A 27,037-nucleotide genomic window follows, 5' to 3' on the forward strand; every position below is an offset into this window, starting at 1 on the left:
GGGGAGAGCAGGGAAAACACCCCGAAATCTCTGAGGGCTGGAAGAGTCGGCTGGAAGCAGCCTCGGAGTTGGCTCGACTTCTGCTTTCTCCCCTCACAGCCCGCCGCTCCCTCCTTTCCCCTCTTCGCTCTGCAGGCCCAGCTCCAAGTGCGCCACATCTTCCAGCCTCCCCTTGAAGTGGGGAGGAGGCGCCGGGCCTTGGGCCGCTTTCGGAGGATTGACGCGCGGGCTGAGCCAATGGCCTCCGACAGCGTCGGGCGGTGACGGCGGCCGCCGCCCAATCGGCGGCGCGCGCCCTGAGGCGGGCCCCGCCGGGGCGTGTGAGAGAAGCGGGGACGTCAGGTCGGCGGCTGGCTGAGGCACTTTCCTTCCCGCTCGGCAGCTGAAGGGAGAGAGAGGATGATGCGGCTCCGGAGCCCCGCGCTGCTGAGGGACCTGCTGAGGCTCAGCCAGAGCGGAGCGGCGGCCGTTGGCGGGCCTGGCTGCTGCCGCCGCCCGTTGCTGAGGCGGCTCCATCCCGCCGCCGCCGCCGGTTGCCGCCTGCCTAGCGGCGGCGCCCGCTCCTTATGCACCCGCTCGGAGGGGATTCTGGACGAGCCGGGAAAGGGCCCTCCGCCGCCTCAGCAGCAGCAGCAGGCGGCGCCCTCGGCGGAGAAGCCCGGCGCCAACAACAGCCACGGCGCCGAAGCCGGCGGCATGGGCGACAAGTGAGTGCGGGTGGCGGAGAGGGGATGCCAGGCCACGCGGGGAGGAGGAGGATGCCAACCGGCTGCAAGGGAGGTGCCTCGGTTTCCTCCCTGCCTTTGACACGTGACAGGGCGCCCGCCGCCTTGCACGTCAGCATGGGGCAGTCCCGTGTTCCCCTCCCCACGCACTTAGGATCTTCCAAAAAATTAAGTTTTTATTTATATATTTCGGCCACGCGGGGAGGGTGCTGCTGCTCGGCTTCCTCCTTGCCTTTGACACGTGACAGGACGCCCGCCGCCTTGCACATCAGGATGGGGGCAGTCCTGTGTTTCTCTACCCACACACTTAGGATCTTTATTTCCATCCCCCCTTGAATAAGTTCTCATTTATGTATTTCCGGGAGGAGGGGGGGGGAAGAAGTTACAACAGCATTTTCCAATGTGCAGTTATTTAACTTTGGGCTCTCCAGCCCTCCCCCCTAAAAAATCCCTCCATGGCTTCCCTAATTTTCTAAATAGTGCTGCACGTTATTATAGTTAACTCTATACCTTATCTTCATGGTGTTTTCAAATATAACCACTTAAGGTTCTTCAAACCTTCCAAAATTGGTACGTACAGGTTTTTCTAGGAGTGTGAAACCCAAGCTGAAGCTTGTGTCCTTTTACTTTGTGTGCATGTATACGTTTAGTTTCCCCTGCCAGGGGTCCATATTCCTCTTGACGTTTAGTTTCCCCAGTGGAATTGGGAACCACTCTCACACTCCCTGGGTTTTGGGGCATGCACTGCCCTGACCCAAGGGCTTGGTTTCGGAAAACTTCAAGTCATGTGGTTGGAAGATGCCTCTAAGCATGTGCTGACTGCTCCTCCTCATTGCTGAATAAAATTTTGGTGAGCTCTCCACTCATCTAAGGACTCCAAAGAAGTGGGGCCCCAAGCCAGGCATGCAGGTGGCTTCCTGTTAAGCTTGAAGTCTGGCACCTTTGATTTTAAACATTAGACACTGCTGCTGAGACTCTTGCATTGCAGCGGGTTGGGCTAGATGACCCCTCTGGGTCCCTTCCAAATCTGATTCTATGAATCCACATGAGAAATGCTGTTCATTTGTGGTAGCTGGTTGTGGCGTTAAAGCTTGTTAGCTACAGCCACAAGGTGACTGACAGCACAACCCTGTGCATGTTTACTTGGAAGTAAGCACCATTAAATTTGGTGTAGCTTACTGTCTAAGAAGCGTGTTCAGGTTTGTAGCTATAGAAGCATGATCTACCATCTTCCCCTTTGAGAAAGGGTTGTAGCCCGGTGACAGATCACATACTTTGCATGCAAAAAGTCCCAGGTTTCAATTTCTGTCATTTCTAGAGAGAGTTGTGAAGGTCTCTTGCCAGAAACCCTGGAGGACCACAGTGTTGATGGTACTGAGCTAGATGAGCAGTGGCCTGGCTTTGGTGTAAGGCAGCTTCTTTTGTCATATGTTTACAAAATAATGGGAATGCTGTTCTGCTGGGTGTGTTGGATGAAGGAATGTGTGTATAAAAGTGATCACTTACATGTAGCATTGGCAATGTATTATTCAGATTTGATCAGGCAGCGATTTGCGGTATTATCCTGCTCCCTTCCCAATGCAAAGCTTTATCACTGTACAGAATGCAAGAGTGGATGAATTCAGAGAAATTTGTCCCTGAAATGCTACACTGGCTGCTGTGTCATCCTTTACCCTTCTTGGATCAGTTTTCTTGACCCTCGCAAGTTCCCAGCCTCAAGAACTGAATGTTACAGATAGCGTAAGATGAAACATCTATCTTTAACAATGAAACATCTGAGTTGTTGCATATAGCCTGTGAAGAATATTCTAGTTGAATTAGTCATTCCTTCAATGTTGGGAAAAGAAATAAGTGGATACACATCTTAGAATGAATGGCATTGTTGGTCTTAAAGTGCCACAAAAGTTTTTTTTATTTTTCTCTCTAGGAAGGCACTGTGATAAATAACTATTTTTTCAGTAAAGATAATGTTGGCTGCATGAAGAAATTGAATTATCAATTTTGATGCAAATTTTCTCGCTCCCCCCCCGACCAGTGGCAATTGGTCATACAGAATATTATTTTTGTATTGGCTATTATCTCAAGGTTGTAAGTAAAATAATTTAATTTTAAAAGCTGGTTTTGGTAACATAAGTAGGTAGTGCTAGAGATCACCTTTAAAACTTTGGCCAAGATAGTGTGCAATATCTCTATCAGAACTAGCTACCGGTATGTTGTCATTTGCATCATTGGCTGGTATGTAGATGAAACTGCTTTGAGATTATAGCAGGCATGGGGCAGGATTAATGAAAATATAATATAAATTTAAGTTTTATGTCCAGAGACTCTGCATTGGTTTCTGGAGCACACAAGGGGTCAGTTATGGCTTTGAGGAATAGTATGCAAAACCAGAGATCGTGGTGCTTGCTCTTAACTTTAGTGCTACAGTGCTATTTGGGCAGCACATTTTACATATTTGCTGTGTATTATTGTCGAAAGTGAACAAAAGCTGCCTGCTATAAATAATGGTTACTCAGATTAAGGCTTACTATTATCTCACACTGGGTAAAATATGTTCTTTTAGCTGAATAAAATTAAAGTAAAAAACTTTTTTGTCTTTTTTATTTCCATGAAATATAATTTTACATTCCCTTTAAAAAAGTGGATCAGAAGCTATTATAGTACTGTAGAGTAGTATGCAGTCTTTAGAACAGTCTCTGCCAAGCTGGTGCCCTTCTGGCCTGGGCTCATGGTATAGTTGAAAACATTTGAAAGGCACCAGATTGGCAAAGACTGTTTTAAAACATTCATTAGTACCATCTTCTAAACTGCTCACTTTCATCTGGAATAACAATGGAAATTTCAAGAAAAGTTCTGAGACTGAGGCCCACAATAGTTATGCATTGTTGTTTGTGTTTTCTCCCAACTCTTTTTCAAAACCAAAAGCAGCCTGGAAGTTATGAGGATGGGCAGAGGAAGGGGCTGCTAATTTATTCCACCCCTAGATATTTTCACTTTTGAGTCCCACAATGAGAAAATATGCAGGTTGTATTTTTTCTTCTTCATGGAAAAGCAACTAGAGGGTGATTTTGAATGGGAAAATGGCTTGAGGGTAAAAAGTTAAAGTTCTTGTCCCTCCTATCACCATATAACTGTTGTCAACTGTATACCTTGAAACCAGCAGAGGTCTATATGGAGCTTTCAGGGGGTCAGGAAAATAATGTATCCAGACAGTTGTATGGTGCCCATGGGTCAAGTTCATGCCACTACAGACCTGAAAGGATGGACCTGAAAGTCCATTCGACTTCCAAAATGTTCAAAAACCAAAGTGCGGCTTCTGATTGGCTGCAGGAGGCCATGGAAGCCCATTTGGATGTTCAGCATCCAAAAATAGTTCACAAACCAGTCACTTTGCTGCGTTCGGGAACCAAAACGTTTGGGGACTAAGCTGTAGTACAAAACATAGAAGTTGTAGGTTATGTAGTTAGTGCATATAAAATGAAAGAAGTGTGTGACTTGACTGAGTATGTGATTTCACTGAATGACATTTTGGAAGAAAGAGACTACTGTTCTCGTTATAGTTTTGACTATTAAAAAGAGTGAGGATTTCTCCTGCTTCACTCTTAAGAATGCCTTTGTAGGAAGTAATCTGGAGATTGGAAAATATGGAAAGGAAAAAGTAATTTAACTGAATTGTACATTTCTAAAAATGTAATTAGTAACATAATCAGCTAAGACTGAGTAATTTGATTGGTTTAGTACCCATTCCAAACTTGTGGAATCGGAAATGAAACTTGTGATTTTCATTTTCAGGTGATTATAACGCATGATAAAATGAATGCAGTTGTCATTATTCCCTGCCTCCCCCTATAAAATCTTAAAAGTAGAATGGAAGTTTATACTGTTAAAAGACTTAGACGTATCCTAGTAAAAAAACGTCCACACAAAATTTTGAATGTGCTGTGATACTTGATAATATAGTGACACTCCCCCCCAATGAGAAATTTCTTTTAGCTGCTGCGGGAGGAGTCTGTTGTATCCAGTCGAGTCTCCTCACTGTTGAAAGACCGTGATCCACCATGACTTTGTGAGCTAAAAGGTGGAAGGTGGTATTTTTGCAAGTCCCCCCACCCTTTCCTGCACCCCCATATGCTAACTGCCAGGCTATTACGAAAAGTCTCACAACCCTCTGGACCAGATTGGAAGGTTACTGGGAGCTACTGAGGGACCCAACAAAAAGTGGCGTCTATCTTTTTAGCTAATGGAAGCCTCCGCTGGATCAAAACACCTTGGAAAGGGACATGATTGGGTGCTGCCAACACTGTTTGAAAGTATCATGGCATTTTCTCCCCCCACCCCCGACTTGTTTACCAAACATAAATCAAACATACTTGATCAGTCCAGAATTGGTGTTAGGATAATGACTAGGTCACTAATATTTCCATTTTGCAAACGGAGAACTGAGATTCAGTAACAGGTTTCAAATTCGCTGTATGGTCTTGTACCAAGCTTTTGAAGGGCAGCACCATGTTTGCAACACAGTGACTGTTAACGCGTTCTGCCTTCAAATTAGCTTTCTATGCATTTTTCAGGTTTAAACTTTGCAGATAAGAAACTTTCACTTGCATATAGTAAAGATAACTGTGACAATACCATGCCCACTTTATATCTTAGCTCTTTTTGGCATATGCTGAATATGTGTTTTTCTAAGTATTTAATGATGCTAAAATACTGCTCTTAGGTTGAACAAACATTATATAACAGTATTGACCTGGGAAATAGGGGGAGAAAAAGCTTATACTGCAGTTTAACTGATAAGCTTTGTACAATAATAGTCCATTTAAGGTATTTTCTGTATGAAAATTGAACGTTTGTCATGTTTGTTTTCTCGGCTGGGTTACTTTCAAAGCTAAATATTGGGCTAGTCTGCTTGATTTAACTGCAGCAGCTGTGAATGATATGCAGTCTATATACTTTTTCAAAAACATAATATTTCACAAAACTAATGCTTAATATTTTGAATTTTGAACACTAGCATTCTTAACATACTATAATCAAAGTATGTGCATATTTTAGGAGACTTGTACATGCCACATGAAACATAAAGCTTACAATAAACATTAATGGGTTACACTTATTTACAGTTTCATAATGTGTTTTACCATAGCCCTTCTGCACTAGGGAAATATCTGAATACCTAGTTCTGCTCCACACATTGTTTTAAGTTTTTCATAGTTAGAGAATCTATTATTATGGGGGAAAGTATGCATTATATTCAGCTATACTTTATAGTTTTCTGACATGTACATTTTCTTAGCTTGAAATCATACTTTTCTACCTCAGGATCCTTTGGGAGGAAGGGTGGAATAGACATTTAATATATAAGTAATGCTGTAAAATGAAAATGAACTAAGCAGCAGAAGTTGCTTATGTAAGTAGTAAAATGCCTGTTTCTAGATAGCTTAATAAAATTGTCAGTCGAATGTTTGTGTTAGCAGGTGGGCATATACTTACCCAAATGGTGGTCAGATGTGTTCCAGTGGTGAAATGATAAGAGTATCAGTGGCCTAGAATTTTGTTGTTGTTTCTCACCCTTTCCATGTATTGTTTCTTCTCAGTAAGATAAAGCAAGGTCTTTTGCCTAGTTTGGAGGATTTGCTGTTCTATACTATTGCAGAAGGGCAAGAAAAAATACCAGTTCACAAATTCATCACGGTAAGCTTTTTTGTTTTGTTTTCAATAAACTATATGGTAAATAGCACAGTTTAATACTTTTTTGGTAACTTTTGAAAAGCAGTGCATGGCTCAAGGTTGCTAAAGGTCAATTTTATTCTTCATTACATATATACCTCACCATTCCTTCAAGGAGCTGATGGTAGCAAATATGATGTACCCCTCCTCATTTTATCCTCACAACAACTCAGTGTGTTGATAGGATGGTTATTAAAGATGAACATTCCATACATTTAACTCTCTAAATATGTCCGTCTATGATATAATCTGCTTACTCGTGTAGTAAAACTGAGGGTACACTGTTATAAATCTTCTAAATGTGTTTATGACAAGGTATTGAAAAACAGAACTACTCTGAATGTGTCTGTCAGCTGTCAATTGCATTGTGTTGGAAAATGAGATCAGATGGTGCTTGATACCAGGGTAGCATATTATCCGAGTCAATGTTTAGAACAGGAAATATTTCTAATGTTCTACTCCTTTACTCTTTTTTTACAGGCCCTGAAATCAACAGGTTTACGTACATCTGATCCAAGACTGAAAGAATGCATGGATATGCTAAGATTGACTCTTCAAACAACATCAGATGGTGTCATGCTTGATAAAGATCTCTTTAAAAAGTAAATACCTATTTATTAATCTAAAACAAAAACTTAAAATTTGCCACATTCAGCTTATTGATATGAAAATAGTGTGATGGGAGGGGGGAACTTGAGTGAGGCAAACTAACAATATTCCTAGAAAAATAGTTTGACAAAATTTGCTTCATTTTGCTGGCAGTATAGTGGACATATGTGCTGAAGAATGAAAAGATTTCAAAATACTTGTACCATAATGTTATCGTATTAGCATATAACCTTTGTCCCTTGGTGATTGGATCACTATTGGAGCCAGGGTATTAGGGCCACTCCTGCTTGATTACAATTAACATGTCACAATTTTTAAAATTTAAGGGCGGCTACAGGAATGTGGACTGATCAGGTCTGTAAAGAGAGCACTTAATGTTCCCTGCCCCTGCAGCACAGTCCTGATGATCTCACCTCAAAGCAGCTAGTTCTGGGAGGGGAGCTTCCATAATTTAATAACTGTAAATATTTAGACATTTGAACTCTTACTTGGCATGTAATGGAAAAACACTATACTGTCTAGTTACTACTAAGCTCTTGCTTTTGCTCTCGCATGTATGAGTGAGCTTACTTCGGCCTTCACATGTGTACTGTATGATAATGAACATTATTGAGATTTTCACTCATATATTTTTTTTCATGTTTCATAGGTGTGTCCAAAGCAATATTGTCTTGCTTACTCAGGCTTTCAGACGAAAGTTTGTCATTCCAGATTTTGTGTCATTTACTTCTCACATTGATGAGCTGTATGAAAATGCTAAAACACAGTCTGGAGGAACGGTAAGTGCTCATATGAAATATTTGTTGTGTTAGTATGTTTTCATGTACTTTTAAGAAAAAACCCTCCTTATTCCGCAGTTGGGCAATACTTTTATTAGGACCAACCAAAAAGTCACAAAAATGTGACAAGCTTCTGAGTTTCCCAGAGCTCTTCTGTTGAGTTGTTACACAAAGCAGGGAGTGCAAGCTGGAAAACATTTTGCCTGATGAAGAACTCTAGAGAATGCAAAAGCTTGTTGCATTTTGTGGTTAGTATAGATATTTTGGTCCTAATAAAGAGATTGCCCAGCTGGGCCCCCCCCCCCCTTATGCGCCAACCTTTGCTCTTTATGTTCCTTGAAGAATACTTTGAGTAAAGAGTGGCCACTGGAATTCTTGATTTCAGAATCAGTGCAAAATGTGAACTCCTTGTTTCTTTTCAGTTTTAGATATTTTTGGTTGTCTTTCTTCATTTAGAAGTATATTTGCTACTACTTCCAAATTAAAACACAAGATGCTGTAAAAATAGCAGTGATACAAAAAACAAAACAAAACACCCAAGCAGCAGAAAACCATTTAACAGTTTGTCATGGGCTCCAAGCCAATGGTATTTGTAAGCAGCTTTTGTTGGTTTGGCACAATAATTGATGGATACATTATTTTGGCCTGTGGTATACATGATGTCAGGGAATCAGGAGCAGGAGCACTGGGGAGAGAGGAATTGGAGAGCGAAGGGGAAGAATCCGAGGGAAGCGTAGGGGACTATGACAGTGGCCCGAGAGATTCCATGAGCTTCTCCAGCGAATCAGAAGATTCCCAGAAGGGGGCTCCGATGGTCAGGGCAAGGGGGGTCCCAGGGGGGACGCACCAGAAACAAGGAGCCAGAGGGGAACCCCAAAGCAGCAGTGGAGGATCGGGACCAGTTTCCCCACCAGAGCGTAGTGGGGGGGAAGAGTCACATGTGTCAGGGCCAGCGTCTCCTCCGGAGGGGACGGAAAGTAAGTCAGGGCTGACCACGCCTCCATCGGAGAGTGGGGGAATGGAGGGGAGGTCAGTTGCAGCTAGCCCACCCGAAGGGGGAAGCAGTGACAGCAGCAGTGAAACGGTTAGGAGGAAAACTGCTGGCTGGGCGCGCGCGCCAAGTTCAAATGTACAGGCGCGCGGGACAGCAGGAGACCCGGATGGGGAACCAGCTCCTAAAGCCCGCCGGAGGGAGGGAGAAGGCTCAGGGGAATCAGCGTCAGGAGAGGCTAGGAAGGGCGAGACCCCGGCGGGCAGGCGGACCCAGAGGAGGAAGGAGCAGCGGAAAAGGTGGAGCAAGGCGAGGGTCTTAAATTGGTGTACAGGGGGAGGAGATTCAGAAGGGTCATCAGCGGTCTGACAGTTGAGACGTGGGGCTGCGCGCTGCGGCTCTGGAAGTGAAACTGAACTTCAATAAAGACTTTTGTATTTAATAAGAAAGCAGCGTTGGTCCTTTGTGAGCTGGGACCTTGGGCAGCCTTGACACATGTTAATTCAAGTAAGCTCCTGTCAAAGGCTGTGTGATTAAACACCCTTGAAAGTTTGTGATAAAAGAACCTTCCCTGTACACTTGTTGTTTGGGGGAGTTTGGGTTTGAACTTAGTTTTATTTATCTCTCTAGCATTTTTTTCTTAGTTGTACTTTTCCTCCAAGACACTTGTAGTAATGCAGTGTGATATTCTTAAATTGACATTATTAATCTCATTTTGGATAGGTTGCTGACTATATTCCACAACTGGCTAAATTCAGTCCTGACTTGTGGGCAGTTTCTGTTTGTACAGTTGATGGACAGAGGTAAGGTACAATTCTTAAATATCTTAACTGTCCCAATTTCAGCTATAGGTGATAGAAGCAGTACGCTAACTTTGAGGAAATAAATTTGCATCAAGGCAATTCTGTAAAATCCATGGTGTGTATTCTTTATTGCACTAGCTGTAGGGTTTGATTTTTATTTATGTTCTGTTCAGTACACTCTCATATTCAGTATAGATCTAGGGTGACATTTCTTTAAACAATGGCTTAGCACAAATGAGCAGGATTTTGGAGAGAAGATTTTGGCTGATAAGTGATGGTTTGGGCTTGCATTGTGTCTAAACCTGGGCTTGCAATTTGTATGAAGAAGACAAACCACAAGTAGCAAGCAAGAACAACCCTTGGTTACAGCTCATCGCTTGTCTGGACTGATGTTTGCTTAGCATGATTTGGCTTAGCGTTCTGTGTGATCTGGTTTCTAGTTTCTTCCTAATATATAGAAGAATTTTTGGTAGTCATATCAGTAGCAGTTTGCCTAAGCACTTTTCTGAGCGTATTTCTGAAATAGTGTTAAGACTTTGCAGTTTTGCTCAGTTTGAGGGTGGGTAGTTATCCAGATTATCTATACTAGGGGTAGGCAACCTAAGGCCCATGGGCCACAAGCGGCCGTTTAACCAGCGACGAGCTGGCTGTTCAGCAAGTCACCGTGCGGTGCCGAAAATCATGTCTGGGCATGCTCAGATGCCGAAAACTGTGTCTGTACAGACGCAGATGTCAAAAATCGTGTCTGCACAGACACAGACACCAGAAATTGTGTCGACACAGACACCAGAAATCGCAGCCACGCCTGCTCACAGAGCCCACGTAGGGATCTCCGCTGGAGTGAACCGGCCCGGGCGAGATAAACCTTGCCGACCCCTGATCTATACAGTAATGCTACTGCATAGCTAGCCTCTAATTAAGGTGAGATCCTTGGCTATTAAAACCAATGAGAGATGTGACTTTGGTAGGTTGTGGCTTGTACGATTGCAGCTAATATATATATTTATAATTTATTCTACACCATTTTGGTGTATGTGTTCTGGTTACTAGATTTTTATGCCAGTCTCTTTGAAAGTAATGAGGAAATTGCCTGTTTCTCAGATCCAAGCCAACAGGTTAGAAATCTACAAACAATGAAAATACCGAGGTCTTGATGCATTTTAAGTGTAACACTTCCTCTGAGGACGTGTTGAGAATCAGATAAAGCAGTGTTGAACTAAAATGATATACTTAGTTTTGATTTTGGTTTCATTTTCATTATTATATATCAGATTTTTAACAGTTGTCTCACATACCTTTTTAATCTTTTAATTCAAATACTGGACACACAGCACTTCTCACAGGGAAGTGCAGGAAGCCCCAAATAGTTGTTTTTCTGGCTTGAGGCCAGGTCATAGGATCTAATTCAGGGGAAAGTTTCCAGCCTTTGGAGCTCAGTTTCCTGAGTTAGTCCACAAAAATGAATCTTAGTAAATCTCCCTGGCATGACTAAATAAAAGCTCAGCTCGGTTCACTTCTAGGTGTGTGTCTGGGGGGAAGCTAATCATTGGACTACAACTCCCAGCAACATTGACTATGCTGGCTGAGGCTGATGGGAGTTAAAATCCAACAACATGTGGCAGTCCGCTGGTTAACCACCCCTTCTATATATTTATTTATTTCTTGATTTTTTTACGCTGCTTGATTGTTAAAAAAGACATACCCTCAAAACAGTTTGCAAAAAAGATGAAATAAATCAGCAAGAAACTTGAAGATGGTAAAATAACAATAGAGTCAAACAGATGAAAACTTGCATCAGCCCCTTATTATGATTCTCATTGTTAAAGATTTCATACTCCCCCTCTCTACTCTTGCATTGTAACTCTTCGTCTGATTACCTTGTTTTGGCAAGCTGTAGCTTGCGGTTTCATCAAAGTCTGTAAACTATGGTTTGCACTCATCTTTTAAGCCTGAACAGGAAACTGCTGAGGGCAAGATTAAACTATGGCTTGTCTTTGGAAGAAATGCCTGTGCAATTTATAACCTTCCTGTTTACGTGCCCTGCCACATATTGTAGCTGCTGTATTTTTGCAGGGTTTTCCTTAGAGATGTGGGATAAACAGACATATAGTCCCCCACCCACAACCATATAAACACAAACACTCTTCTTCTCCCCTTGCCCTTGATGTGTGAGAATGGGAAAGTTAAAACCTCCTCTTCTGTTGCATTGAGATTATTCTGCTTCCCCTCAGCCCAATTGTAGTCAATACTGTATTGTAGCCAATACTGTTTTCTTAGAGGTTCCAGGGGGAGCCAGTTATTCATGCTTTATTATTATTGTTGCAACACTTAAAGAACTGTACGGTTGAATATTTTAACTGGCAATTTTTGCATATATGTTTTAATTGTTTACCTTTCCCACCCAAACAAACTAGGATAGTAGTGAAATAATTATAATAATAATAAACCTATATTCCAGCCTGATGCATCATATAAACGGAACAAAAATAATAGAACCCGCTTCAAAAGTCCCTTTCCCTAGGATTATATCTATTTCTCAAACCTAGTGTGACAATTTTTATTTTCCCCTTAAGTTGAAATGCACAATTACTAATACGTTATTTGTCTCTCAGGCATTCTGTTGGAGATACCAAAGTTCCATTTTGTCTTCAGTCCTGTGTGAAGCCTTTGAAGTATGCTATTGCTGTTAATGACCTTGGCACGGACTATGTACACAGATATGTTGGTAAAGAGCCTAGTGGACTAAGATTCAACAAATTGTTCCTCAATGAAGATGGTAAGTTAGCTGAATATGTATTTGCCACTTCCCAATATTCTATCTTAAAAAAAAACAGTGAGGGATGGGGAAGATGGAGAAGTGGGTACAAGGGAAGAATGAACTGGAGTGCCCCCTCCCTCTGTCTGTTCTATGAAATTGCTTGGGCAGATCTTTTTTTCTGGTTTTAGATATAATTGCAGCTAATGTCATTTTAGGGACGCGGGTGGCGCTGTGGGTAAAACCTCAGTGCCTAGGACTTGCCGATCGTACGGTCGGTGGTTCGAATCCCCGCGGCGGAGTGAGCTCCCGTCTTTCGGTCCCAGCTCCTGCCCACCTAGCAGTTCGAAAGCACCCTTAAATGCAAGTAGATAAATAGGTACCGCTTTATAGCGGGAAGGTAAACGGCGTTTCCATGTGCTGCGCTGGTGCTGGCTCGCCAGAGCAGCTTCGTCACGCTGGCCACGTGACCCGGAAGTGTCTCCGGACAGCGCTGGCCCCCGGCCTCTTGAGTGAGATGGGCGCACAACCCTAGAGTCGGACACGACTGGCCCGTACGGGCAGGGGTAACTTTACCTTTACCTTTAATGTCATTTTATGGTTTAAGGAGAGTGAATGAGAAGATGTTGTACATATTCAGATGTGCTTGCCAGAGTGCTTGGGTAGCAGACTGTGTAAAACAAAGAAACCTGAGTGCATACTTTAGCTCGATATTTTCCTGGGAAAATTGTGGTGTTTGCATTGTCCCACATAAGCATTTGGTGTGTTCCATACCAGAGTTGGGTTGTGGGGAAAGGATTGTAGCACCAGGGTGAGAGAAAAGGTTTAAAGAACTTCTCTATCCAGTCCAGTGCTGTGATGATTCCCCACCCCCACCCCACCTGCTTAACCTTTCTCTTCTCTTCAAATGTGTGGGTTAATCACTCCTGTTCTAGAATTGCGGGCATGATTAATGCCAAGTAAACCCACTGGTTTCTGGGCCAGTCCTATAGTTCATACAGATGCACAACAGGGATCCTTGTGGGACAACTATTACCCTTTGCATATCCTCATCCTGGACCCTGCTATTCCTAGTGACCCCGAAGTGAAGCAGCAGTGTTACCGAAAAACCAAAATTGCATACTTAGGAGTTCACCCATGCAGCTGCATGGTCTGTTGTCATTCATAGGTACTTGTTCATGGTTATGGCTACCAGCATATTTCCAGTCTGTAGATCCAGTATCAAGAAGTAGTGACCATCTTTGAAAGATTCTCCAATCTCAATGAACCTTTTGGCGCTCAAATTCACAAGGCTTTCCCCTCCAGGTCAGGAAAGGGAACACTGTCTTGAAAGAGCAGAGGACAGCATTTCCTCTCTGCCCTATCATGGAGGGGGAGGGACAGAATTAGAGTGCTATGTGAGAGGGCTGTGTGCCTCTGTGCATGCAATCATATGCGTGCAAGTATGAGCGCATGACTGCATGAACAAGAGAAAATGTATATGTGATGTACATACTTTGGTCATGCTCACCACTGCAGTCCTTGGAAGGGTGGCAGATTGCCAATGTGAATGTGACCTGTAGGCTGGAAAAGATTAGCCGTTGCTGTTGTTGAGTGAAACTCCTTCCTTCCTTCTGATTTATGGTGATAAGATAATGAGGGACATTGTTTGTCAGTCTTCTCTGTTATAGAAAGTAATACTATTGGTAACCTAACATCAGTGGGAGTTGTGTTGTCAGTTTTTTTGATATCCTTGACTATATATGGTCTCCCATGTGCTGTGGTTATAAACACCGCATTGTACCTATGGTGCACTTGGGAATGTTTTGTGTGGAGAAAAGAAATCCTTTATGTGAACATTAGTCTGCCAAATTTCTCCCATGCAGCAGGGCTTTACGGCCTCCTTTCCCGCTGCAAACCCCTAAGACCTCTTCTGGGGCAGGGGGCCCTTTAGAACAGCATAGGATGTGACATTAGGGTTCTAGGGTGTGGTTGGTGGGGGTTGACTGCTGCTTTGTTGCTCATCAGTTGATAGAGTTAATAAATTGCTCTTAAGGAAAAATCTTTTTTAAAAATTGCATGTTTTTCTGGGTGATACCTTACTGTGGCGCGCCACCGGTTCAACCGACTATTGCTTGTATGAACAGAACTTCCCTTTCCCCCCTCCTTTCCCCTGCAATACCCCACATGCTTCCCAAATTTGCTCTGGAGGGTTGGGGCAAATTGGGGAGGGGACAGTTGCATCCTTTTCTATGATGTTGGATCTCACCCTCTGTGTGGCTTTTTGCATAAGCTCTCACTAAATATGTTGAAAGGTGAAATTACATTCTGGTGACTCATCTAGCTGAGGAATGAAAGACTGGGTTTATTAGTGAAAAACCTGCATACTCCCAGTATCTTTGCTTGGTGAGAGAAGACACCTCTCGGTTGCCATGACACCAAATTAATTTTTAATACAATGATAATTAAGAGATGGCAGTTGAAGACCATGTGATCTTTCTGCCGAGGAATAGATTTCATGTATTTGTTTATCTGAAAGGAAATGCTAGTAATTTAGAAATACAGTACACATTTTTGGCTTAAAGCTACTGCTAAAAGATAGATATTTAGTTATAAAATTAGCCTGTCTAGCTCTTTTTGTATTTTAATATAGTTTTATTAGTGCTCACAGATGTTGTACAGACTCTGGAAAGTTCTTAATTTAACAATTAATGTGGAGCATTTGAACAGCTCTGTACATTAAGGATTTGTGCTGGTTTATACTTTCAATAGCGAATATAGGTTTGAAAGACAGAACTTTAATTAAGCATCGACAAATACTGATATAAGAAAAGTCCCCTTGGTAGTCTGAGATGTAACTGATACTACTTTTTGTTGAGACATTAAAAAGAAGCTTGGTTTTATTTTGGAGTTGTTTGTTGTAAAGAATGTATATTATGTGAATAAAATAATAAAGGATTTGAAAGGGGGGGAAAAAGAAGAAACTTGGTCCAGAGGTCTGCTGGTTCCATAGGCTGTCTGTTAATTTCCTTTTTTGCCCTCTTTGCTCTTTTTGGACCCATCTGTGGGAATCATTAGCCTAGGAGCATAAGTAACTTCGTTCACTTGTAGATGTATTTAGCCTTGAATTCCAGGCCATTAACTTCTTGATGGTGATTACTAAGCTCTTAATACATAAGAACTAGGATACTGTAATGTCCTTGGCACAGTTCCAAGTGTGTGAGTATCAGCAGTTGTTTCCACAGGCAGGATGTGCCAACTGTTGTGTCTAAAAGTTACTGCTATGTGCCAACTCAATATTTCATTAGGAGTAGAGCGCATGCACTTTCATTGACTATCCTAAATATAGTCCACTAGTTTTCCTATATCACAGTGTCATCTTAACAGATAATTCCACCTCACCATAAGACTTTTTAAAAAATTACTAACATTTGTTCTAGGACCGAACTATATTTTTTTTTACCTGTTTTCTCCTTGCATAAATTTTGACAGCATATTTTATTGGATACCCTTGCACCACTAGGTCCTGTAGCCAGGATGTTCTAGTTCAGTAACAACTCCCTATTCTGCATGTAGAATTTATAGCTGAAACATAAATGGGGTGTAGTAAACAGAACAAAACTAATTCAATGTTGAGATTTCCAAATCCGTCTGCGCAAGCATATCAGCTTGCCAGACTGAATTATCTCTCCCAGTACATTTTGGGGGTTCTCCTGGACCCTTCCCACTGAGCTTATTTTGGGGGGGGAGGGGGGAGCCCTTTGCAGAAGTGGAAGTACTAGAACAGGGTTCATTAGGTGAATAAAGCCCCATGTTAATAAGTGTGTATATGTTAATCAGTGTTTTTTTTTAAAAGTTTGCTGCGTTTAGTTTAATTGAAAATGTATATTTCTACTGTTACTCAGAGCATAGTTAACTTCTTTTTAGATGACGTGAATGCATGTGCCATTATCTCTGGCATGCAAGAGCTGTCTATTTCATTTCATTATTCTGGTTTGGAATTTAGTCCACTTATGCAGTAGGGAATCCTGACTACATGTGGAAAGTTGATTGATGGAGAAGAGAATAGATTGTGCTGGTTTTCACACGTTTTGTTAATTTAATTCCTTGGGAAGTGAATGTACATGACTGAATAACTTTTGTTTTGCAGACAAACCTCACAATCCTATGGTGAATGCTGGAGCAATTGTGATCACTTCCTTGATCAAGGTAAAATGTTTACACAAATTTTCTGAACTGCATTATTAACATTTTTGTGGAAAGCTATGTTATGCAATGTTAGATATTGCACGGACAATGAAAGTTTTAATTTGAATTGCAATTTGTAGTCCACACAAGCATGTGGGCAAATATGCAAAAATATTTGAATCTAGAGGGGTATGTGTGAAAGTAACTGTTTTCCTTGTTAGTTTTCTGAAACTAAACCCTACCCTGTATGTTCAAAAACCAGTTCTGAGGTATGGTACGAAATAATTTTAAGGGGAAATGCTCCTGGTGTGTTATTTCTCTCTTCTCCCTCCTCCTTTAAATTTGCTGGATTCCAAACTGCTGTTTGAAATAGGTTGGGTTAAAGATGGGCTCCTACTTTTTTCAGAGTAACACATGCTTCTCTAGATTTGTGGCCTGAATTATATTAAAATGGAAGGAATATTAGATAAGCATAACACCTTCTACTTGAGATTTTATGGATTCTGTGAAACATGCAACTCATTTTAAAGTCTGTTAAATGAGAACTTGTACATCAATTTTAATATACAGTTTAAATTGTTTCTTACATATTTTAGCATTTGTTGCAGTGATGCTCTTCTAGAGGATTTAAAACAAAAATTGTTTCTACATCAAGTGTATATTTTGAATGACAGAATTGTTCATTATATTTACAAGTATTAACATACTTTGGGTGTTTACATCATGAATATGCCTTAATTGCTCATTTAGTGTGATGAGATATCTGTAAGAATTTAAAACCTATACTGGAAGCAGTGGCTCTCTAGAAATAAGTGAAAGCTAATCAACATTTCACTCCCCTAGTAGCCTTAAAAATGGACAACCTATGCCGTTGATTACATCTTAACATCCATTGATTTGTTTTCAGACTTTTAGATATGAGAGGCTACTTCAGTCTTGGCTCATGATTTTCTGCTTTTCGTTATATTGAATAAAATAAAATAAAATCCTGCTTAAAACATTTATCTTTAATAGCTATAGGTGAAGGAAAATGGCCTTAAGTATGACAGGTAAATTTATTCATGTTTAACTTTTCTCTGTAGGTTTAAATAATTGACAGTGGGTTAGAATAAGCAATATACAATATATCAAATACTTGACTGTAATTATTGCCACAGTACAGCCTGTTACAAAGTACTGTAGGGTAAAATCCAAAGTGCAAACTTTCCTGGAAATAAGTTCCACTGTAATTAGTCTAAAATGTGCTTTTCTATCACAACAGTGTAGGTTTCAGGCTGTTGTAATATTCTGCAGTTTTAGTTTTTACTGCATGCAATCGTGATATCATGACAAGAACACTATAGCAACTTTTGTAGCCAGTACTGGATTGCATTGAAACTTTGCATGTAGTATACTTGCATGTCCAGCAGACATAAATCACCATATTGCATCATCTGTTTAAAGTGATTGTAAGACATTTTTTGTGATACATCTACTGGGAAGCTATTTTGTAAAAACTGAGTGACTATGAAAACTTAGGAATCAGCACTGGGTTTTTAATACTTGGTTTTAATTTAAAAATATTTTCGCTATCATTCTGAGTTAATTGTAAGCTCACACTTAGTAACATTCACAACCACAGGCTAGTGGTACGTTTGCTTGGAAATAAGCCTTGCTGTCTCCAATGAGACTCACTTCTAATGCCTGTGTATAGAATTAGAGTAGCTTCATACATGAATTTGGAGCATTTGTTAGCTCAAGATCATAGAATACTAAAATTTCTGTGCTTGGTCTAGTACAGAGTGGCAAGTCAAATGGCTGTTTAAGGCTACAATCCAAAGATGTAATCTGTTTTGTTGAAGAGGGTGCAAAACCTTGGGAATTCATTCATTGCGTATCTTAAATGTGTACCTTATTACATGTTGTTTTTCACAACTGTATATGCAATAGGGCAATAGTTCTAACTGGTTAGCATATTTTGTTTACTACTGCCTTTCATTATGCCTTTCTAAACCTACTGCCATTTGAAACCATTAAAATATAACACATATAGTGGCAAGACAATGCTGAGTTGTACCAAAGTCCTTTCCTGTATATAAGGAAAGTTATAGAAGCTCCTTTAGCTTGAGTGGTTAAAGCATATTAGTCACTGACTCCTAAAGTATGGTACATAAGAGAAAGTAAAGTTATTTTCTAGAGCAGTCAATGGCCACCACTGATAGAACATTAAGCCATGATTTTAAGGGTCTGGGTTCAAAGAGTGCAACAAGCCAGGCGTTGACTTACTTTGGCTGTGATGTGGTAGCTGCGGGAGTTGGATAGGACCATTGCAGGAAGTGTTTGAGCACTAGCAAGCTAACATAAAGCCATAGTTTGTTTTAAACTATGGTTTGATGTCGTGTACAAATTGGGCCAGTGATAAACATCTCAATTAAAATTAAACTCACTTTGTACAGTACTTAGATGCAGCTGTATTGAGTGTGCAGTAAAGATGTGCCGGGTTTTTGTTGGCCACTCCTGGGGAGATTGCTGGTCTAAATAGATCTCAGATATGGCCTAAGAAAGCTGTTCTTAGTGAGTAAGGTTTCTTGTTCTTGCGCATACTCTGGTCTGTTGCTTCTCAAAGTGCTACTATACAGTTTTGGATCTTGCATAGTGGCAGCCGTATGTCAGGAGCTGTGCATAAAAGCCTTACTGAATGAGAGATGCTTGCTATGTCAACCTGCTGAATAATAGTGTATTGACAGCTACAAATCTGTGATGTAGGACATAGGTGACTGATCGGCATTAGAATTCGAAAGATTTTAATTCTCATGCAACATACTGCATGACCACTATTAAGAGAGAGAGGTCATCTAGAGAGGTCAAATGAATAAAAGCCTCAGTGTAACAAATCTTAAGAACTGGTGCTCTGTGGGAATACAAAATAGTTATAATCATGTACATAGGTGAGCAGAGAATGCAATAACAATGATTGCTCCTTTTCACCCATTTTCTAGTGTGCACCACCATAACATGAGGTGAATTCTTCCTTTGGTCAGACCTTGCAGTTCTTACCATGGTTGAAATTTATACGTACACGTTACAATTTTACAGTTTGGTGTTACTACCTTTCCCCGCCCCCTGGCAAGTGCACAATTTAATTAATGAAAGCTATTCTCTTTTCCTAAATTCTAAATACAAAAATCCCCTTATGTGGGAATCCCAAGCTCTAGTTAAAAGATACACGCGTCTTAAATAAACTGCTGTATCTGAACGTCTTTGCAGTTTCTAGATTTACAGTTTGAAACAGTATTTGTAATTATTATTTTTAGGTGTAGTTAAGCATAGCAATTGGAGGTAAGCCCTAATTGCCAGCCATTAACCCCTCAGAAGACATGGTTTTCCATTATTGAAATATTTGTCCTAATGCTTGTAGTGGTCACTTTTTCAGTTAATGTTTGATAAGTTTTGCAGTGTCCATTGCAATCCAGAATAAACTTGCAGAAAATAGACTAAGTTGGTTTATATAGCCAGCGGACCCTTTTTGTTTAATTTTTTATATAGAGACAGTGAAAGAATCGGGATAGCTAATAGAACTGATGTCAAAGTATGTTTTGGAGAGAAAATATTCTTCAAGGATTTTTTGCATTCACTTAGAGGAAACTCTTTATAAATTCAGTATCAGAACTGATAATGGATGCTGCTTGTCAATGGATGGGCTCCATCAGTGGAAGGATTCCAACAACCTTATCTAAAAATGAGGGGAAGGAAAACCACTTATGAATCATTTTTTCAGCTTCAGCTATGAAATAATAAATGCAATCATGAGAGCTAAGACAGTAATACCTGGAATAGACCCATTGAAATAAGTGGAGTTAAGTAATGTTCGTGTGGACATATTCCTAGTGATCAAACTGACTAGGGCAACCTAAGTCTCAGATTGGAACCCATTTACTTATGAAAATGGTGGAGAACTGAACTAACCTCTATCTGCATAGAAGTTGTACTAGATGTAATGAAAGCTAGCAGTTCTTGCAGGCTCATCCCTATAAATGTTATACGACAACTCTGCTCTTCATACCCTATAGCTTCTGAATATATTCAGCCTTTTGTTCTGTGTTTCAGCTGTTTACTCAGTTTAGTAATCCTGCAGCTAAATGGATATATGTACATAAACAGCTTTATTTCTTTAAACATAGATCACATTTCCCTTTCCCTCCCTCCTGCTTACTCAGACATGATACTTGTCTTTTCCTATAGGTTCTTCAAAATTTTATATATATCTGAAAAAATATTAATAGTAACTTGCTTAGTTTTCCAATGCATGGTCTGTTGTTTATGAAAATATTAATACAACACTTCTGCTGTTTGAGGTTGTCTCTTTCATCTTGACAATCCTTTATTCCAATTTTATAGGAGTAGTCCCACTGAGTGAATTGACCAAGGCTCCCCAGTATGTCCATTTCTGAGGTGAGACCTACTTAATCCAGGGTCTCCTAGATTCCAATTCAAGCTAGGCTAGAAGTGTTGGTCAGATGTAAAACACAACCAAAGCAAAAGATTATTAAACAATATGGTCTATTTGTATTCGAAGGTTTAAATGTAACTTGTAAGCAACAATTACAAATTGAGTTTACATATTAAAATTCTAGCCATAAATATAATACTAGTCATAAATATAATACAAGAATTGATCTTGTTTGTGTTTCGATATGCTCTCATATCATTCAGTCAAGCCCTGATCATAGGCTAGATCCAGAAAAAGTAATATTTTGAGCAGACCCTTTGAAATCAGTGGGACAAATTATCTGTGACTTCCAATTTGCACACTGAAAGTTCTCTTCTGTGCCACTGTTTGGGAAAACTGTATGCATATGGTGTTGATTTTGCTGATAGTTATTTTCCTGACATTGAACTTATGTGGCAGTTTTGGCACATACTGGGTTTCACGCAACTGCAGTGAGCATGTGGTTTATAGATATTTATTTGAATAATTCTGGAACTTTGAATCAGGATATCTTAAGTATTCTGACACACACACCCCAAAAAAAATCTGTTCTGGGGGATTCTTTAAACCCTGGGGATGTTGCAGAGGGAGGTGGGATAAGTTCTGTTGCACAGGTGCTATTCCTTGCAAGTACATAGTTGCATAATCAGCCTTTGGAGGAAGAACCACATAAGCTTGCATAATACAAGTCAAGTAACAGTATTAAGCACAGAATTAAACATGGTGAGGTAGTATCTCAAAACTGAGAGCTATAAGAAAAATCTAAGTATTGCTGAGATCCTATTGCATGCTGATGCAATTATAATACAAATAAATAAAATGAGAGCCTATCCTCTAATTTAATATGGATATGTAAACGTTCTTTTAAAAACTTGCATGAATGGTGTGTCATTGGATTGTCTCAGTCTAAAACTACTTTGTGTTCATAGACGTTCATTGTATATACACAAAAGTGTGCATATACACATAAATATACATTCAAGCATGCACACTGCAAGTGTGTATATGTATATATTATGTTTGTGAAGTTACTGCATGGTACGTTTATAGACAGATGAACTGCTTGTAAAACTTCATATATATAAAACTTTGAGACTCCACAAAGTGGAAAATTAGACTGAAGTCAAAATAAAATTTGGAGAGAACAAAGAACTGCTCTGTGTTCCACCTTAAAGTTGCCGGGGGAAATATTTTCACAATTTCCAGGGGGGAAAACAACTCTCAAATATTTGGTGCCTCATTCCTGGTTGACTTTACCTACAACTTTTGCCTCCTTTAATCTGTAAAAGAAATGGGAAAAACTGGCGGTGTTAAGAACCTGCATTAAGAGTCCCATTTTAACGAATAGTTCATGCAATACAAGCTAAATCCAAGTTTAGGGTTTTGTTTTTTAAAGATGCTTATTTTTTAATCAATGTGCTTAAACTGGTATCTAGAAGGTGCTGTGAACGAGTGTTTTGTGTGTGCGCCAGGTTTTTTTTGGAGCTAAAGGCAGGGAAACCCTGAATTTGATAAATGCTGAAATAAGTTTGCTCAGACACCATTGTTTTGCTATGTTTACTCTGCTAATAGTATCAAACGTATGAAGATGCTCCTTTGTTTTTTGCAGTTAAGGTCGGGTGCGGGGAGAGAACCAATCCTTTCTGTACTTTTGGCATTAAGCATCTTTCTCCTTACCCTGTAATACGGGGGAGAAATGCAAAACTTGTTTCAGTTTTTAACTGCCTTAACCTTAACGACAATGACCAGTACGGCATCCCGTAACTAATGCTGACCCACTTTCCCAAAGCAACATTCACTGTGCATTTAAAAGGTTTTTGTGGTTTAAATGTTGTTACATATTTTACAGCATTAGGATCTATGGAATATTTTGACAACTGCAACAGTTCAATGAAGTTGGTAATTTCTTCTTTTAATTATTTTTTCATTGAACAGATTTGGAGTTACACTTTTTTAAAAGCTTGTTTTTCTAATGCCTTTCAACACAATGCTTAACCTTTTTAGCGTATTTCTTAAATAGTCATTGACTATGGGTAGCAGTATTTTTACTTTATTGGTGCATAACTTTTGACACAACAGTGTGGTATTCTTTCAGCTGGTGATCATACGTGTATGACTGCACATCACTAGATGAGCTGGTGCGTGTGGCTTCACAGATTATCTGCAACACCCTAATCCACTTGTAGAATGGGAAATGAGGCTGGCTTTATGCATTTCATGAGTAGAATTCTGGTACATACAGGATTCAGGTTTTTTTTTTCTTTCCCCTATATTAAACATAGTGCAAGTAATGTTTTTTGGATTGATTTGAGGTAGTGCTTTTAGATAACAGAACTAAATAACATATTAACCCGATGTTTCTGAGGCATTAAGTAATGCCTATTAATTTGTGACAGTCTGTTTTTAAAATTTATTAAGTATATTTATAATAATAAAAAAATAAACTTATGCAATATGCATCCATCCATCCTGATGCTTAACAATAGATTCCCAGCCACATTTAGTTCTGGAGACGGTCTGTTGTTAAAATGGTATTCACAACAAATCTCTTAGAAATTGCCTGTCAAGTTAGTCCTTTGGACACACAGATACAGTTGCTAGACTGTTGTTCAAGATAAGGACAATGCTCCTTTATCCTATACCACCGCATTCCCATCAAATATGGTAAATCTGCCTTATTTAAAATACCCTACCTCCATAGCAGTTTATAGCTGTGTTTCCATAGTGTTTATTTTTTAAATTTTGAGCTGGCAACCAGGGATATTCTTGAAAAAGACAGCACAGTTAAAAAAACCAGTTTGTTTGTTTTTTTACAAAAGGAAATACCCATTTTAAATATCCACATATCAAGTACCTGTAGCAAGAACTTGATTCTGTGGCCACAACCCAGAGTAGAGTGAATGGAGATCTGTACAGAGAGGCTTTCCCTTTTGGGGTAGCAAGTTCTCTTTGCCCCCAATATAATTTACGCAGAGTAACAGCTTGGGCCAGGGCTCCTAGATATATACACCCAGGCATTGATGATTGAGGGCTTTACACTTGCTATATCATATAGCAAGCATGAAAACATAACAGTGTCAATTGTAGAGTTGCCTTTATATCGTTCCTTGAGTTTCTAAGCAAGGGTATAATGCTGAAATAGAGGCTGTGTCAAGGTAGAGGGAGGATTGTGCTCTGTCCTTTGAGTCCCGCTGATGCTTAACTGGACATTTTAAAATGTTTGCCAGTTAATAAAATCCAGGCATCTTTTGAACTGCATTTGGACAGTATATCTGCTACTGCAATTTCTGTTATACTGTAAGATGTTTACCTATAAAACTTTGGAATTAATGCTGGGGTGTAAAGATGCTTATGCACACACCCAGGATTTCCCATGTGTGCATCAGGGCATCCTTGATACTTTCCCCAATTGCTGTTTGTGCTGTTTTGGAGTCATTTCCTAAGTTTTGACAGCAGCTTAACAAGTGGCGGAAGGGATGCACAAATGGAAGTTCTCAGCTGGACTCTTTGGTTATAGCAAGACATTTTCATGCAGTTGCCCTTATAGCAGTGGTAACACCCATCTTCTACTCAATAGTTTACGTACAACTGTCACTGGCCCCTAAATAAAATGGCACTGAACATTCTAGTATCCAGCACAATGTAAAATAAAGTCTTGGACTACAAGAATGGAACGTTAATGTATCCACTGATTACAATAAAGTATAAGTGAATTTCCAAGGCACTAATTCATAATTGAGTAAAGCACTTAAAATAAAGCTAGCCTTATTCAATGTTCATCTCTGTTTCCTCACCTTAGTAATTTTCAAAAATTGAAACTTTCTGTAGTGTTCTTAAGTTTGATATAAACAATTTAGTAATCTAACTTTAGGTATTTAGACTAATAAATAAAACAATAGTTTAATATTAAATATTTAAGTAGTTATAGATTATTATGAATTATTTTCTTTAAACTAAGTTAAATTAGAATTAAAACTTCTCTTGTATTAACAAACTTTGTAAATATGTCTTCTTTCCTTTCAGCAAGGAGCAAATAATGCTGAGAAATTTGACTATGTAAGTGAACCATCAAACCTTTTAAAAATTATTTCCCATAGTTGAGTTTGAAACTGCAGGGTAAGATTTTATTTTTGTATTTGCTTTCCCCCCTTCATTTCTGATCTGTGAACTGGCATTCGGAGTCTAATTTAAGCAAAATAAAAGAAAAGCCATAATCTTGCTCCTGTAGAATGAACTTGGGTTCTGAAACACACCAAGCTATGATAAACTTTTCATAGTTGGTGCTTTTGAGAATCAGATTCTTTCCTTTTTGTATTATTTTCAATTTCTGAAAGTCTACATTGCTGCTGAAGAAGGAACTTCAGTTTCAAAACAAGCCAAACGTCAATAAACTTTAATAGTTGGCTGTCAGGGAACTGCCATCGGCTCAGGGGCGAGAGGGGAAAAGCCGAATGGATTACAGAGAGCCCCCAAAGATCGTGGGAAGCAGCACTTCCTCAGCGGAGGAAGGAAGCCACGCCTCTAGTGGAGAGGAGATGCAGGGCTCGGAGGAGGCAAGGCGATGCCAGGACACCTTGCCTGAGCAAAGCGGGGAGGAGGGAGGTTCTCCTTTACCCAAGCCGTCCTTGCGCAGTAGGCTTCCGCGCAGAGAGGGGAGGCGCAGACTGGGGGTTGAGAAACTACTCTGCTGGGAAAGATTTAAGCACCGCCCACTCTCAGATTCTGCCAGTGAATGAGCAAGACACGGAATAGAAGCACTCTGCATTCTAAAGGTTTTTACCACCAATAAGAAAGCTTTAGAGCAGACTATTGAGGCATATTGCCTGATTGCTCTCGAGCAACCAACCAATTCCTCTAACACTGGCGAAAACAGCAAAAACATTGAAACACCTAAGTATTGTTTGTGCAGCTTAACAGCCCAGTTCTCACAAAATGCTAAGCCATTGTTCAGCATTATAGGGACAGTCCTTGGAGGCACACACTGCCCTTTCATCTTTCAGTCCAAGGAGGAAATGGAAGCATTTGTTTCCTGGTTTAAAATAACCACAGTTTACATCTAAACTGGACCAAAACTGTAGTTACTTTACACTATGGTTTATTGAAATAAGCCAGATAATAAACCCTACTTTGATCTTGTCTTGTTTCATTAAACAGTCAGTTAAATTAACCTGAGTCCCTCAATGGGACATGACATAATAAACTGGCTTCCTCTAGACCACAGAAGTGGAAGCTCCTAATCTCATGGCTATGCCGAAGGAGGAATGGAAGTGCATAAACCTAAGGCTTGTTCTCGTGATGCAAAACCAAGGTTTCATATTTCATCTGAACCAGGCCAATGAATGTTGAATCCTAGGTGTATGGGGATACGTTACTGTACATTCTGAAAACATTGTGATGCTTCTTTAACAGGTGATGCAGTTCATGAATAAGATGGCTGGAAATGAATACGTTGGGTTCAGTAATGCCACGTAAGTATGCTTTTTAGTTTTAAAAATTTCCTCTTTACCCAGTTTCTTCTTGAGTCTATACTTAGTTCTGCTACCGTAAGTTAGGTAGTAAGTACATTGGAACCTCGTTTTTCGAATGTAATCCGTTCCGGAAGATCGTTCAACTTCCGAAACGTTCAAAAACCGAGTCACAATGGGCAGTCGGCAATTTCAATGGAGAAAATTGAAAAACCCTCAGTGGAAGCTGTTCAATTTCCAAGCCATGTTCGAAAACGAAAGCAATTACTTCCGGGTTTTCGGTGTTCGAAAACTGAAATGTTTGGCTTTGGAGACCCTCGAAAACCAAGGTTCCACTGTAGTTCAAACAAGTGTTGGTTTATTCAAATGGAGCATGATTTATGCTTGTCCTCACCAAACACTCCCTTTTCAGAGTCCTGTAGCACTTAAGGAAAAGGAGATGTGATTCCTGCAAAGGGCCAGGGAGGCAGTTTCTCCTTTGTAAGTTTGGCTTTTGGGGAAAGCACCAGCAGTGCCTCACTACTGTTGCCGCCTCCAAAACTCCG

The 27,037-nt window shown here is 40.1% G+C and overlaps 1 protein-coding gene across 4 annotated transcripts in view; it reads left to right on the top strand.

Annotated features, from left to right (window-relative positions):
- Positions 1–241: 241 nt before the first annotated feature.
- The window catches only part of GLS (glutaminase), a 71,055-nt gene continuing 44,259 nt past the window's right edge, over positions 242–27,037 (top strand). Inside the window, exons 1-9 of one of the 4 annotated variants that reach the window (XM_083629451.1) lie at positions 242–707; positions 6,323–6,419; positions 6,936–7,057; positions 7,714–7,843; positions 9,558–9,637; positions 12,250–12,413; positions 16,522–16,580; positions 25,051–25,083; positions 26,437–26,495. In XM_083629451.1, the coding sequence (XP_083485577.1) occupies positions 400–707; positions 6,323–6,419; positions 6,936–7,057; positions 7,714–7,843; positions 9,558–9,637; positions 12,250–12,413; positions 16,522–16,580; positions 25,051–25,083; positions 26,437–26,495 (1,052 nt within the window). In that variant the 5' untranslated portion in view covers positions 242–399. The remainder of the gene's footprint in view (positions 708–6,322; positions 6,420–6,935; positions 7,058–7,713; positions 7,844–9,557; positions 9,638–12,249; positions 12,414–16,521; positions 16,581–25,050; positions 25,084–26,436; positions 26,496–27,037) is intronic. The other 3 variants (XM_083629450.1, XM_083629449.1, XR_014551808.1) reach the window with 3 other exon arrangements.

The sequence above is a fragment of the Podarcis filfolensis genome (assembly GCF_964270895.1).
Source record: "Podarcis filfolensis genome assembly, chromosome: 1".
In the NCBI taxonomy this organism is placed as follows: domain Eukaryota; kingdom Metazoa; phylum Chordata; class Lepidosauria; order Squamata; family Lacertidae; genus Podarcis; species Podarcis filfolensis.